The sequence below is a fragment of the Crocuta crocuta genome, unplaced genomic scaffold (assembly GCF_008692635.1).
Source record: "Crocuta crocuta isolate KB4526 unplaced genomic scaffold, BGI_CrCroc_1.0 scaffold529, whole genome shotgun sequence".
NCBI lineage: Eukaryota > Metazoa > Chordata > Mammalia > Carnivora > Hyaenidae > Crocuta > Crocuta crocuta.
Window position 1 is genome coordinate 428,941 of NW_027530362.1, and position 14,931 is coordinate 443,871.

Here is a 14,931-nt window from a genome sequence, read left to right on the forward strand (position 1 = left end):
TCATTTTTCATTTTCATTTGCTTCCATATATTTTTTAATTTCTTTAATTTCCTGGTTGACCCTATCATTCTTTAGTAAGATGTTCCTTAACCTCCCTGTATTTGGAGGGCTTTGCAAATTTTTTCTTGTGGTTGATTTCAAGTTTCATAGTGTTGTAATCTGAAAATATGCATGGTATGATCTCAAACCTTTTATATTTGTTGTTGAAGGCTGGTGACCCAGTATATGATCTATGGAAAATGTTCCATGTGTACTCTAGAAGAATATGTATTCTGGTGCTTTCGGATGAAAAGTTCTAAATGTATCTTTTAAGTCCATCTGTTCCAATGTGTCATTCCAAGCTGTTGTTCCCCTACTGATTTTCTTCCTAAATGATTTGTCCTTTGCTGTAAATGGAGTATTAAATTCCCTACAATCATGTTGTTATTATCTGTACATTTATTTATGTTTGTTTTTAATTGATTTATATATTTGGGTGCTTTCACTTTGGGGACATAAACATTTATAATTGTTAGCTTTTCTTTTTTTTAAATTTTTTTTAATGGTTTTATTTATTTCTAGGAGAGAGAGAGAGACAGCGTGAGCAGGGGAGGGTCAGAGAGAGAGGGAGTCACAGACTGAAACAGGCTCCCGGCTCCGGGCTGGCAGCCAGCACAGAGCCCGACGCGGGGCTCGAACTCACGAACCGCGAGATCATGACCTAAGTGAAAGTTGGACGCTTAACCGACTAAGCCACCCAGGCGCCCCTCAGCCCAGTAGCATGATAGATCTCTTCACCTTCAATCTGCAGGTGTCCTTAGGTCTAAAATGAGTCTCTTGTAGGCAGCATATAGATGGATCTTATTTTTTTTATCCACTCTGATACCCCTGATATCTTTTGATTGGAGCATTTAATCCACTTAGATTCAGACTGATTACTGAAAGATAAGGATTTAGTGCCATTGTGTTATCTGTAGGTTTCATGCTTGTGATGTCTCTGGTCTTTTGTAGTCTTTACTGCTTTCCCCTCACAGAGTCCCCCTTAGGATCTCCTGCAGGGCTGGTTTAGTGGTCATGAACACCTTTAGTGTTTGTTTGTCTGGAAAAGCCTTTATCTCTCCTTCTATTCTGAAAGACAGCCTTGGGGATAAAAGATTCTTGGCTGCATGTTTTTCCTCTTCAGCACATTGAATATTTCCTGCCACTCCCTTCTGGCCTGCCAAGTTTCAGTGGACGGGTCTGCTACTACCCTTATGTGTCTACCCTTGTAGGTTAATGCCTGTTTGTCCCTAGCTGCTTTCACTATTCTATCTTTGTATTTTGCCAGTTTCACTCTTTGTCATGGTGTTGACCTGTTTTTGTTGATTCTGAAGGGAGTTCTCTGTGACTCCTGGACTTGAATGTCTGTTTCCTTCCCCAGATTAGAGAAGTTTTCAGATATAATTTGTTCAAATAAACCTTCTGCCCCTTTCTCTCTCTTCTTCTGGAACTCCTATGATATGATACTTTCTCATTTCATTGACTCACTTAGGTCTCTAATTCTCCCCTTGTTTTTAAATTTCTTTTCCCTCTTTTTTTCAGCTTCATTGTTTTCCATAATTTTATATTCTATTTCACCTATTTTCTCCTCTGCTTCTTCCATCTTCACTGTCACTGTATCTAGTTTATTTTATGTCTCATTTATTCCTTAATTCATTGTGACTGTTTCTTATGTCTTTGAACTCTGCAGTAATAGATTCTCTGCTGTCTTCTATGCTTTTTTTCAAGCCCAGCTGTTAGTCTTATGACTGTTAATTCTAAATTCTTGTTCAGATATATTGTTTTTATCTGTTAAGAACAGTTCCCTGGCTGTCATTTCTTCCTGGATTTTCTTTTCAAGATTATTCTCCCACTTCATCATTTTGGCTACATTTCTGGCTTTTGTGTGTTTTAATAGTTTGTTATGTCTTGCACCTGCGGGTTACTACTGTATTAAAAAGGGATAATACACTGGCCAGGGCCTGGCACTTCAGGAATTGTTTTTGGAGTGTGTTGCATGCACTCTTGTGTTTTGTATTTCGCTGTTCTACCCACTGGTCAGTCTTCTACAAAGCTCCTCCTTACTTGTGGTGGCCGATTGTTTGGACCTCCCACCAGGTGTGCTTTGATTTGTTCGTTGAAGTAACCCTGAAAAAAGGAAAGGGCGGGGAGCCTGATACAAAGAGAAAAATGAAAGGGATGAAAATTAAAAAAAAGACTAAGTAGAGAATCAAAGAAACTATAAGACTTAATCCGGAGAGAGAGAAAGGAAATAAAGAAGAATAAGCTATATAAAAAGTGTGAAAAGAATAAAAATGCCTGATTAAACAAACAAAACAGAGAAAGAACAAAATATATATGTAGTAAGAATTGACCAAAAATCAAAGACTATGAGCCTGATTCCAAAGGAAAAAAAGAAGAGGGTAGAAAGAAAAAAGAGAAGAGGAAAAAAAAGAAACTAACATACAAAACCACAAGACAGTTGTCTTTTGGTGTCTGGGACCAATGGCTATGCTGGTCTGGAGGAGGGCCTGTCTGGTTCAGTCAGTATCATTCTCACTCCTTTAGAGAAGCAGTTGGTAGAGAGGGGCAGGGTTTGGTGTAAGCAGGTCCTGCCTCCACTGGGGGCAACTGTCCTGTTACCTCAAGCCCCACTGTTGATGATGGAGAGAAAAATGGCGACTTCCCAATCTCTTCCCTAGACCAGGTGTCTCAAACCATGCTGTTCAGGCAGCCCTCACAGAATGGCATGGGTGGTCAGCCTGTCCTCCAAAGTCTCCTGGACCTCCTAGGTGCTTGGCTCAGATTCAGAACCTGATGTGTTAAAGGGCCATGCACCACATGAATTTTGTTCTGGATTCTGTTCTGGTGTAGCCACTCAGCCAAGTTGGAGCCTGCAGGGTCTTTTGTCTGGGCACAATAGACCCTGTTCCCACAGTATTCAAGGAAGGAGACTGTTCTCTCTCAGTGCTCCCCTGAGTTCGCTGCTGCACCCTGGGGCCAGCTTCCTCCCCCAATGCGTGCATACTACTGCTGTGGTGACTTCAGTCAGGAGAAATTTGCACACTTTTGAAAACTCTGATCTTTGACCTTCAGTTCCTAAGGCTGTTTCCAGAGTAGAAACTGGCACTCTAGGTTTTTCATTCCCCAGTCTGTGGTCCACAGAGGTTTTGTCTTGTACTAACAGAATACCACTATCCACAGCCTCTCTTTATTTCTGTTTTGTCTCTCCTCAGAAGAACTTCCCTCCCCTCTTTGCCTAGCTGTTTTATCTCCCCCAATTCACATAATGCACCTCTGCCCCACCAAGCTCCCCCCTCCACCTGTGGAGATTTTTCTGTCACTCGCAGATTGATTTCCTGAGCGTTCCAAGTGTTCTGACCTCAATACATCTGGGTTTGAGGCAAGGGAAGGGAAATCCCGCTAACCCTACTTCTCCACCATCCTAACTCCTCTAGAATTTTAAATTTTAAAGAATTTTAGTTAATATTTCATATTTTAGAAATTCAAAAATATAAGGAATATTTTACAAATTAAATATAATTTTAATTTTTAAAAATAATCTCAGTTGTCATAACTGTTCCAGAGGTATAGTGTTTTTCTAGTTTACTACAACTGAAATCATGTTTTTCATTTAGATGCCGCCTGGAACTGCAAGACCAGGTTCTCGTGGTGGTCCCATTGGGACAGGAGGAGTTCTTTCTTCTCAAATCAAAGTTGCTGATCGTCCTGTAACACAGCAAGGTTTGAGTGGAATGAAAACTGGAATGAAAGGTATCTCTTTTAAGAAGATGGGTATATTTTGTATAAGTAGTGTTACAGTACCATATTACTAGGGGCACCTGGGTGCCTCAGTCGATTTAGCATCTGCCTTCGGCTCAGGTCATGATCTCGGGCTTTGTTAGTTCAAGCCCCACATCCAGGTTGCTGTTGTCAGCATGGAGTCTGCTTAAAATCCTCTTCCCCCTCTCAATCCCACCCCAACTTGAGCTCTCTCAAAAATTAAACACTAAAAAAAAAAAGTACTGCAGTACCATATTACTGAAAATAATGAAGAGACCATTTTATTCAATTTTTATTCCATGATTCCAAAACTGATAAAAGCTAAAGAAGTGCTGTGAAAATACATTGTGAACTCTAATCTTCATTTTTCTGAACATAGAGCTTTGCTATAACTTGAAGAAATTTGAAATAATTTGAAGAAAAGCTCAGGAATGAAAATTACATTTTTGGGGCACCTGGGTGGCTCAGTTGGTTCAGCATCTGACTTCATCTCAGGTCATGATCTCGTTCTGTGGGTTCGAGCGCCGCGTTGAGCTCTGTGCTAACAGCTCAGAGCCTGGAGCCTGTTTCAGATTCTGTCTCCCTCTCTCTCTGACCCTCCCCAGCTTGTGCTCTGTCTCTCTTTGTCTCAAAAATAAACATTAAAAAACAAAATTAAAAACAATAAAAGAAAATTAGATTTCTAATACTACATACAAATATTCTGAAATACTTTTATTTCCATATCAAAATGACACTATTGAAGTATTTATATATTTATGAGAAATGAATCTAAAAATGTTACTTTACTAATAATTAATAATCTATTATAATATATAGCATTTTAAGTAATGAAATGAGGCGAACACAGTTTTTTACTGCATCTTTCTTTAGGTCTACATATGTGTTTAAAAAAGCATAAAGTGGGGCTCCTGGGTGGCTCAGTCAGTTAAGTGTCCGACTTCGGCTCAGGTCATGATCTCATGGTTCGTGGGTTTGAGCCCCGTGTCGGGCTCTGTGCTGACAGTTAGCTTAGAGTCTGGAGCCTGCCTGGAATTCTGTGTCTCCCTCTCTGTCTGACCCTCCGGTGCTCACGCTTTCTCTCTCTCAGAAATAAATAAAACGTTTAAGAAAATTTAAAAAAATAAAAAAGCATAATAGTACACTGTATGTCATATGTTACATGTTAATATGTCAAAAATTAGTCTGTGATACATACAAATCAAAGCATGATAAACTGCTTTATAATGAGTTTTTTATTTTCTGTATTTGTGACAAATGACTTATCAAGGATGAAGATATTCTATTGGGAGAAAATTAATAATAAGATATAATACTATATTTTATAATATAGTATGCCATGCCTTTCAGGAGACTTAAGTTTTTTTTAAGCCTAAATCAATTATTTAGGGGCACCTGGGTGGCTCAGTTGGTTAGTGTCTGACTTCAGCTCAGGTCATGATATCACGGTTTGTGAGTTTGAGCGCTCTCTACTGTTAGTGCAGAGCCTACTTTGGATCCTCTGTCCCCATTTCTCTCTGCCCCCTCCCACTGGTTCCCTCTCTCTCTCAAAATAAACTCTTAAAAAAAAAAAACGAAAAACCACAATTATTTAGAAAGGCTTGCTTGATAATTATCAATACTGTAACAAAGTGTCAAATTATGTCATTGTCTAGTTTTTAAAAATATATTCACAGAAATATTTATATGTTTAATATTACTTATTAAAAAACACTAGATAATTTATCAAGTATTTAACACTGTATTAATTTCTCCTTCAAAACAGGACCAATATCAGTTAAGAGAATTTCTACCAATATACTTCAGAGTCTTACATGAAAGAGTTCTTATTATTACCATTATGTACCACTATCTGCTGTGATTTGTTCTTACCTGCTCTAGTGGGTGCCCCATTTCCCATTCTTCTTCTTCTTTTTTTCTTTTTCTTAATGTTTATTTATTTTTTTCAGAGGGAGAACACAAGCTGGGGAGTATCAGACAGAAGGGGAGACATAGAATCTATAGCTTTCAGTATAGAGCCTGACATGGAGCTTGAACTCATGAACTGTGAGATCATGACCTGAGCTGAAGACGGATGCTTAACCAACTGAGCCACCCAGGCACCCTCCCCATCTCCCATTCTAACATATTTTCTCCCCATTCTGATCACAGTTACTACTCTCTATCCTTACTGTTTCCACTTTGCAATGTCTCTCTCTCTCTCAAGGTTTGGACATTTAACCTAGGAATATTTTCTTAGTCCTGCTGAAATAACTGAAATAAGATCATGTTTCTAAAAAAGGGTCTCTAAGACAAATTAGGAAAAATTATAATCTCTTGCATTGAGAAATTCAGTCCAAATCTTCCCTGTGCATTATGATAGTTAATAGCTACATGTAGCTATTTAAATTTAGATTAATTAAAATTAAATCAAAGATTCAGTTCTCTGGTATCCAGCCACATTTCAAGTGTTCAATAATTCTGAGCGGCTACTTTATTTGACAGTATTTATATAGAATATTTCCATTGTTGCAGAAGGTTCCCTTGGATAGCCCTGTCCTAGACTTTCTAGATTTTTAAAAAAATGTTTATTTATTTTGAGAGAGAGACAGAGAGAGAAAGATCTCAGGGGAGAGGCAGAGAGAGAGAGAGAATCTTAAGCAGGCTCTGGGCTTCTCTCACAAACTATGAGATCATGACCTGGGCTGAAATCAAGAGTCAGCCACTTGATCCACTGAGCCACTCTGGTGCCCTAAGACTTTCTTAGAGTCAGTTGGCATTCAGTTAACCTGACCTGTAGAGTGTACTTTACTGTCTTAATAGCCCTACCTCTAGTCCCATTTTTGTGATCTTAATTTAAATTTCCATTATGTTATGATGCTAAGATACTAGTTCTCTTTTCCATCTTTTTTTTTTTTTAAGTAGGCTCCATGCTCAACTTGGAGCTTAAACTCATGATCCTTAAGATGACAAGTCACATACTTTACCAACTAAGCCAGCTAGGTGCCCCAGTTGTCTTTTTCATTTTAATGATTCATCTTGATTGTCAGATTTATTGGGGCATAAATAAGGACTCTCAGAATTGTGGAGTGTAATTGTGGTTACTGTTTTGGTGGTATTTCCAAACTGAACATTAATAATTAAAAAAAATTTTTTTTAGGTCCCCAGAGGCAAATTTTAGACAAGTCTTATTATCTTGGACTTCTTCGGTATGTTCAATAAACATTTTTTTTCCTATGCATGGTCATGAAGTTTTAACACTGGTGCTTATTAAGATAGGTGTCTGTTGATTTCTAAGAATTATTTTCTGTTATAATTTCTGGTTAATTTGGCTGTGCTACACAATATATGCGATAATACAAATAGGTCAAGATTTTAAATTGTATATATTGCATATTTATGAGTGACTATACATCAAATTCAGTATCATATAATAAGAATAATTGTTTATTATGCTTCTTTCACTAATTACTCTGATATATATTAGTCATACCATTGAAGTACCACCAGTTGTATCTAATAGGGAAGGGAAAGTACATATACTTATTTGTAATATTTTAGTGCAGAATTATACATTAATGTTTATTTGGTCAGTTGCTACAAATGTAGCCCAATTTTAATTAAGTTATAAGGTTCATTATGTCTCTAAGAATGAAGCTCTAAATTGAGAACTTTTTTCTTATTTTCTGCCTCCCTTTTTCTGCTCAGATGTCATATTGTTCAGTCTTCTTTTTTCCATTTTATTTTATTTTGTTCTTGGCTCATCACCAAATCTTCTTTGTCTCTTATTTCCATTGCATTTAATCCATCCTTCTATCATGTCCTAAAACCTTTGTTTTCTTTCTCAGTTCTTCTGGGTTCTTTTGTTTGTCAATTATCAGAATCCTTTGTCTGACCAGGGATGCTGTTAAAGATTGTACAATGCTTAGATAGCCCCTTCCCTGCTTCCAGAGTATCCTTTAATGACCTAAACTGTCAGTGCTGCTTTTGAGAAGCCCCATTCTAGAGAGTAACAGGAGCTGTGAGAATGACAATTAGGCCTCTACTTGTGTCTATAGATTGTTGTTTTGACCAGGCTTACATTCTGGTCCTATTTTATCTTCATGATTAGAGAATCTATTTCAGTTTCTTAACAGTTGGAATATGCCTCATTTTAATCAAACAGGCCGCATAAATTGTTTTTCTTTTTTTAGTGAAACTTCACAAAACCATTTATATTATTGTTAACATTTCTCAAAATTTGGTTGACTAGAAAGGCTCTTTTCTGGATTAGATTACTGCTGACTTTTTTTTCTTTCCATTTAGAAGTAAAATAAGTGAACTTACAACAGAAATTAATAAACTTCAGAAAGAAATAGAAATGTACAATCAGGAGAACTCAGTATATTTGTCATATGAAAAGAGGTGAGTAGTTTTGCAGTTAAAATTATGCAACGTCTTTTTAAGAGCAGTATTTAATGTAATATGCTTCAGAAGTTTAATACCAAATTTGTAGATACACATGTTTGTAATGTTCTGCTTAATAATGTGTTTATGAACGTATTTGTTTTATGCTTGCAGAGCTGAGACTTTAGCTGTTGAAATCAAAGAGTTTCAAGGACAACTAGCAGACTACAATATGGTATTTGCCCTTTTCTGAGATTTTTTTGAATATTTTCATTGTTTTATACCACTTAAAAAATTTTTTTAATGTTTTATTTATTTCTGAGAGAAAGAGAGACAGCGTGAGCAGGGGAGGGTTAGAGAGAGAGGGAGATACAGAATCTGAAACAGGCTCCAGGCTCTGAGCTGGCTGTCAGTGCAGAGCCCGATGCGGGGCTTGAACCCACAAACCATGAGATCATGACCCAAGCCAAAGTTGGACACTCAACCAACTGAGCCACCCAGGAGCCCCTAAAAATAAATTATTTTAGATACCACATAATACATGAATACATGCTTATGGTGAAAGATTGAAACCAAGGAGAGTATAAAAATTAAAGCATTCTCTTGCTTTTTCCCTCCTTTCTCTCACCAGAAATAATTTGGCTTAACAGATATGTATTTTTCCAGTCTTCTTAAAAAAATATATTTACCTGCATATACTGAAATACACATTTTTCCCTAACAGTATTAAAATAATAATTTTTAAAAGCTAAATTTATTGGGTACTATCATTCCTTTTAAAAAAATTTTACTTTTCTATGGATAGTTTTTATCATGAAATACTAAAAATTTATTATTTAGTGCACATATTCTACCTCTATTCTTATGTTTCATTCAAAGTACAGTGGCGCCTTCTGCCAAAATAGAGTATGTAACATAAACATAGTTCCACCATAAACATAAGTTCCTAACGTTGACTTTCTGAAGAAATAATCTCCTTGGCTTTGTTCATAATTGCTCCAATCTTTGGGGTGATCTTGGCCCCATTAAAATTTCTAGTGTCAGAATTTTCTTTCTTCTAACTCTATAGGTGCTCTAGATAGCAATGGCATTTAAATTTAAAGAGGAAAGCTTTTATCTTCTGATAAAAAATAGTGTTACATAAAATAAGCAGCATTCTACCTTAATGGTTAGGTTAATTATGCTATACCTACTTAATATTGTTACATTGTACTTATAAACAAATTTTGCTGATTATGAAATACTGTAATTCTCAAATTTGTTGGACTATATAATCCATAGTGAACATTTTGTAGAGCCTAGTATTCAGTATAGTTTTTTTTTTTTAGTAAATGTTTTGTTTTAAATATAAGGAAGTTTTTTATAAAATATGAAATGATGTTAGATAAAGCCATTTATTCCAGCATTGTACTGGAATGCATTAGGTAAACTATATAAAAATATTAATAATGTTTAAAATATGTTGTTTGTAGGTATAATGAACTAACATCTGAAACAAGGAAAAGATTTAGCTAATATCTAACATATATAGTAAGATCTCAAAAACATTTTATTAGTACTTACTATTCATATCAGAAGTGAAACATGATATAAACTAATACATAGTACATTAATAAAGTTTAATGTTTTAGAAGCAATTACACCTGAATAATTGACTTTTAGTAGCCTTCCTATTCAAATTCTGGTTCCACAACTTGCAAAATTTCTTTATCTGCAAAACGTGGATAATATCTACTTTGTTAGAGTAATTGTTAATCTTAAGTAATACATATGATGGGCCCAGAACAATGTTTGGTGGAAGGCAATTATGTTAGCTATTGCTATCATCGTCTAACTTTTTGAAGTAGGCTTAGCTGGTGTTCTGTTTGTGCCTTACTGTATTGCTTTTAGCTTTCTTTTTTTTTTTTTTAGGAGAACAAGAAAGTCATTTTGCATTTTCACTGGTATAAATGTGGTTTTTTTAATGTTTTATTTATTTTTGAGAGAGAGATAGAATATTACTCAGTCATCAAAAAGAAAGAAATCGTGTCGTTTGCAACAATGTGTATGGAACTAGAGTGTATTCCACCAAGCGAAATAAGTCAGAGAAGGATAAATATCATATGATTTCACTCATATGTGGAATTTAAGAAACAATGGATGAATATAGGGGAAGGGAAGAAAAAATAAGAGAAAAACAGAAAGGGAGGCAAACCATAAGAGAGAACAAACTGAGGGTTGCTGAAGGGGTGTTTGGTGGAGGGATGGGCTAAATGGGTGATGGGCATTAGGAGGGCACTTGCTGAGATGAGCTCTGGGTATTATATGTAAGTGATGAATCACTAAATCACTACTCCTGAAAGGATTACCACACTCTATGTTAACTAGCTTGGATTTAAATAAAATTTTAAAAAATAGTAATAAAAAAAAGAAGATAAAATATTTAGAAGTAATAATAATTAAATGACTACTCATTGTTTATAAAATTGAATACCTATTTATGAATTATAGGGAAAATTTATGAAGACTAACAGAATTTTTTTTTTTATGTCTTTCTTTTTAGTTGGTAGATAAGCTTAATACCAATACTGAGATGGAAGAAGTAATGAATGACTACAACATGGTAAGAAAATTTATGAGTATAACCAATAGATCTACATAGAACATATCATCGAAATAAAAGCATTTATATCTAGAAATAGTTTGGTAAAAACTTATGCACTTTACAGATAGGTATTACTTTGATCTTAAATACCTCTGCTATAGATGAGTTCCCTTAGTTGCTTCTTTTTTCCGTTAAAGAATTTAAAGTAATTTTTACCCCCAGTGTGGGGCTCAAACTCACAACCCCAAGGGTAAGAGTTGCTTGCTTTACCAACTGAACTAGCCAGTGGCCCCTTAGTTGCTCTTTTTAAATTTCTTCCTGTTGGTCATATCTCCCTAGTAGATGCTCTTAGTGTCTTTCTACAAGGCCAGGTTTGAACTGGTCTCACACACAGCGTTAGTTAGGGAGTTTCATCTACATTTCCTTGTATATAAGTTAGTTTGCAATATTTTGGTTTAATATTTGCACAAATGGAGCTGAGTACTCACTTGAAATACAGTGGCACCTTTACAAAGTTTTATAAGAAAGAGAGAAGAGTGAATAGTTCCGTGATGCCAGACATAATACTACTTTTTGATGGATAAATGATAATTTGTGTTCAATGTTCTTAGATTCTTTGGTAGAAAACAAAAGCTAACTTACTTTGATTACAAACATTTGGGAGAAACCAACATACATACAGCTTATAGTTTATATAACTTAATTTATTTATACAACTTTTATATAGTTTATAATATGGCTTACAACTTATATAATCAGACTGTTCTGTGAAAGCATAGAATTTATAAAATGACTTTTTTCTAAATTAGAGTTCTAAAAACATGATAATTTGGTGAAATTAGTCTTAACTTTAGAACATAGGAAAATTCCCATCTTAAAAAAAATACGTATTTTTTTAGGATTCCAACTCAAAAAAATATATATATATTTTTTTAGGATATTAAATTTAAGTAATATTCTGCACCAATGTGGGACTCTCAAAACCCAAGATCAAGAATTATGCACTCTACCCATGAAGCCAGCTGGGTACTGCTAACAATATATTTTTAGTGCCAAATGTAAAATATGAAAACCTCTTTATGTGTTTTGTCAGTTGTTTGGGATAAGTCCAAATTCTAGGCTGAATATGCACAGGTAGAGTCAAGTAGGAGTACTCAGGGTAAAATTCTGAATAATTTAAGAATAAAACTTGCGTGGGCTCTTAATTCAGTATATTACTAATCAACTATTGAACACCCAAAAAATTTTAAGTCTGTTTACAAAAATTAAGTTTACACTGGATTATTTGATCACTAAAGAACAGTGAGTTATTTTGGTTTAAGACTTCAATGCCTGTGAAAAAGACTTCCTTTTTCAGGGATTATAGTTTGTTTAGTGAAATAAGTACTGTATTCTTTTAAAACTTTGCATGTGACATTAGGATTATGACAATCTCTCAAATTGTTCATGAGCAATAACTTTTATAGAAGTAGTTCAGTTTAATGGTAATATTTATCACCAACTTCTTTGTTAACTCTTTATTCAGCTTAAAGCTCAAAATGATCGAGAAACACAAAGTATGGATATCATATTTACTGAAAGACAAGCGTAAGTATAATCCGTTTAGAAATCAAACATTTACAAATGAACTGTATTAGGTAATTTGGAGTCATTTATTTCCTTACAAATTTTCTTGTTTTCCTCTGTTCTTTTTTTTTTAATTTTAAGAAGTTGAATATTTGCAAAACAAATTTTATCATTTATACATCTGTTATTTTCATTTACCATAAAGAAATCACATCCTGTATAAATAAAACTAATACATAGATTAGATAAATAAAATTTCTGTTTTAAGTACTTTAAAATCTAAGATGGATCAGAACATCTCCATCTCTACCATTTGTAATTTTATTTTTTAATATTATTTCTAAATTATTTTTAAAGTTCATTTATTTTGAAAGAGCACATGATCAGGGGAGGGGCAGAGAGAGAATCCCAAGCAGGCTCTGTAGTGTCAGCGCAGAGCTTGACTCAGGGCTTGATCTCTGGAACTGCTAGATCATGACCTGAGCCAAAATCAAGAGTCAGTTGTTCAACCAACTGAACACTCAGGTGAACCTTCTATTTGTAATTTTAACCTGAGCTTTTTAACTAGTTTGAATTATGAGATTTAAGTCCCAATCTAATAAAAGGGAAATTATTAGTGGGCTATTTATATTATTATTTTGTTACTCAATTATTAATTTATAATTAATAGTTACATTAATGCATATATATATGGATCTTTATATATAACGTTTAAAAAACATGTGGCAGTGACAGCAGTGTCTACAAAGATGTAGATGTGATGGTTGTCTTGGTCTGTTTGGGATGGTATAACAAAATACTATAAACTGAGTATTTTATAAATAACTGGAATTTATTGCTCACAGTTACGGAGGTTGGGAAGACCAAGCTCAAGGCACCAACATGGTCCCATTCTGGTTGACGCCCTCTTCATGGTTCATACTAGGCATCTTGCTGTAACCTCCCATGGTAGAAGGGGGTCTGTGGGATCTCTCTTATAAGGGCACTGATCCCTTTCATGAGGGCTCCAGCTTCATTACCTAATCAGTTCCCAAAGACTGCACCTACTAATAACTTTGGGGGTTAGGAATTCAACACAAATTGTGGAGCGACATAAATATTCAGATAATAACAGTAGTTAAAATTCATTATTCTTCATTGTTTTTTAGCCTTATTTAAATACTAAGACATTGTAAACATAAAGTGATAAGCTGTCATTATAAATGTTTTTTTTTTTTTTTAGTGTTTTTATTTATTTCTAGGAGACAGAGAGAGAGACAGCGTGAGCAGGGGAGGGTCAGAGAGAGAGGGAGTCACAGACTGAAACAGGCTCCAGGCTTGGAGCTGGCAGTCAGCACAGAGCCCGACGTGGGGCTCGAACCCATAACCTAGAGCTCATGACCTAAGTGAAAGTCGGACGCTTAACCAACTAAGCCACCCAGTCGCCCCAAATGTTTTTTTTTTTTAATTTCTGAGAGAGAGAGTGTGAGCAGGGGAGGGTCAGAGAGAGAGGGAGAATACAGAATCTGAAGCAGGCTCCAGACTCTAAGCTAGCTGTCAGCACAGAGCTTGACGTGGGGCTCGAACCATGAACCGTGAGATCATGACCTGAGCCAAAGTTGGACGACTGAGCCACCCAGGTGCCCCAGATAAGCTGTCATAGACACACCTCATACATATTTTGTCTCATAGCAAGGATAGTAATTAACCAAAATTGCTGAAATTCTGTAACACTAAATATACTGTCCTGTTAGTTATGCATATAGAGTAACTATTTGATAAAGAAAAGAATGTTCACATAATGATAAAATATTTGGAAGATAAATATAATTTTTCTGTTGATAAGAATGAAATATCTGTTTTCCTCATCTATCATTTGATGCTGCTATAAAGTGCTGTCTTAGAAACTATAAATATTGGAAGTCTTTTCCCATTTGCAAAGAAAATTCCATATTCATGGTGACCAGGTTATTAGAAAATTTTCTTTTTTACTCTTATTTTTGTTCTGGTTTTAGACCATTTAACAAGTATTTATCACTTACCATACATAAAATATTCTCCTAGGTACCTAAAGAATAAATAATAAACTATAATCCGTGGAACCATAGAGTTTAGAACATTTAGGTCCTTGTTTCATCATTTATCTGCAGTTGTATAGTATTCAGGTCAGATTTGTAAATATATGTACATATTTCATAGATACCTCATCCAGAAAGATAACTCATAGATTATAAATTTTTGAATGTCACAGGCTTTTATGTCTATTAGGTTCATTTAGTTGAGGAAAAAGTTCTTAAAATATGATAGTTTATCCTGAAATGTGAGCACTTTCAAACTTAATGTTGGTAGTTTGTAATTGAGTCTGAATGAAATTGGTTCTCCTAACCTTTTTAAACAGAAATTTAAATTAAGAGCAAAGGTTACCTTCATGAAATTTACTTTTATATGCAGCGAGATAGATTTATTTCATGTATTAATCAGATGGTCAACATCTCAATAACAAAGGCTCTACCTTGACTATACATTCAAAGGAAACAAGTAATTCCATACCTTGAAAAGGCAAGTCTAAAAACTTTTTTTCATTCTCTTCTCTTTTAGTACCACCATTTAGTGTGGTACAACTAAACCATCTGGTTTGTTATGTAACACCTATTCAT

At 34.9% G+C, this 14,931-nt stretch overlaps 1 protein-coding gene across 1 annotated transcript in view; it reads left to right on the top strand.

The window, feature by feature from the left end:
• Positions 1–14,931, top strand: part of IFT74 (intraflagellar transport 74) — an 80,944-nt gene that overhangs the window by 9,180 nt on the left and 56,833 nt on the right. Inside the window, exons 3-8 of the mRNA XM_077766092.1 lie at positions 3,636–3,771; positions 6,920–6,968; positions 8,065–8,163; positions 8,320–8,380; positions 10,688–10,747; positions 12,255–12,316. Of these exons, the coding sequence (XP_077622218.1) occupies positions 3,636–3,771; positions 6,920–6,968; positions 8,065–8,163; positions 8,320–8,380; positions 10,688–10,747; positions 12,255–12,316 (467 nt within the window). The remainder of the gene's footprint in view (positions 1–3,635; positions 3,772–6,919; positions 6,969–8,064; positions 8,164–8,319; positions 8,381–10,687; positions 10,748–12,254; positions 12,317–14,931) is intronic.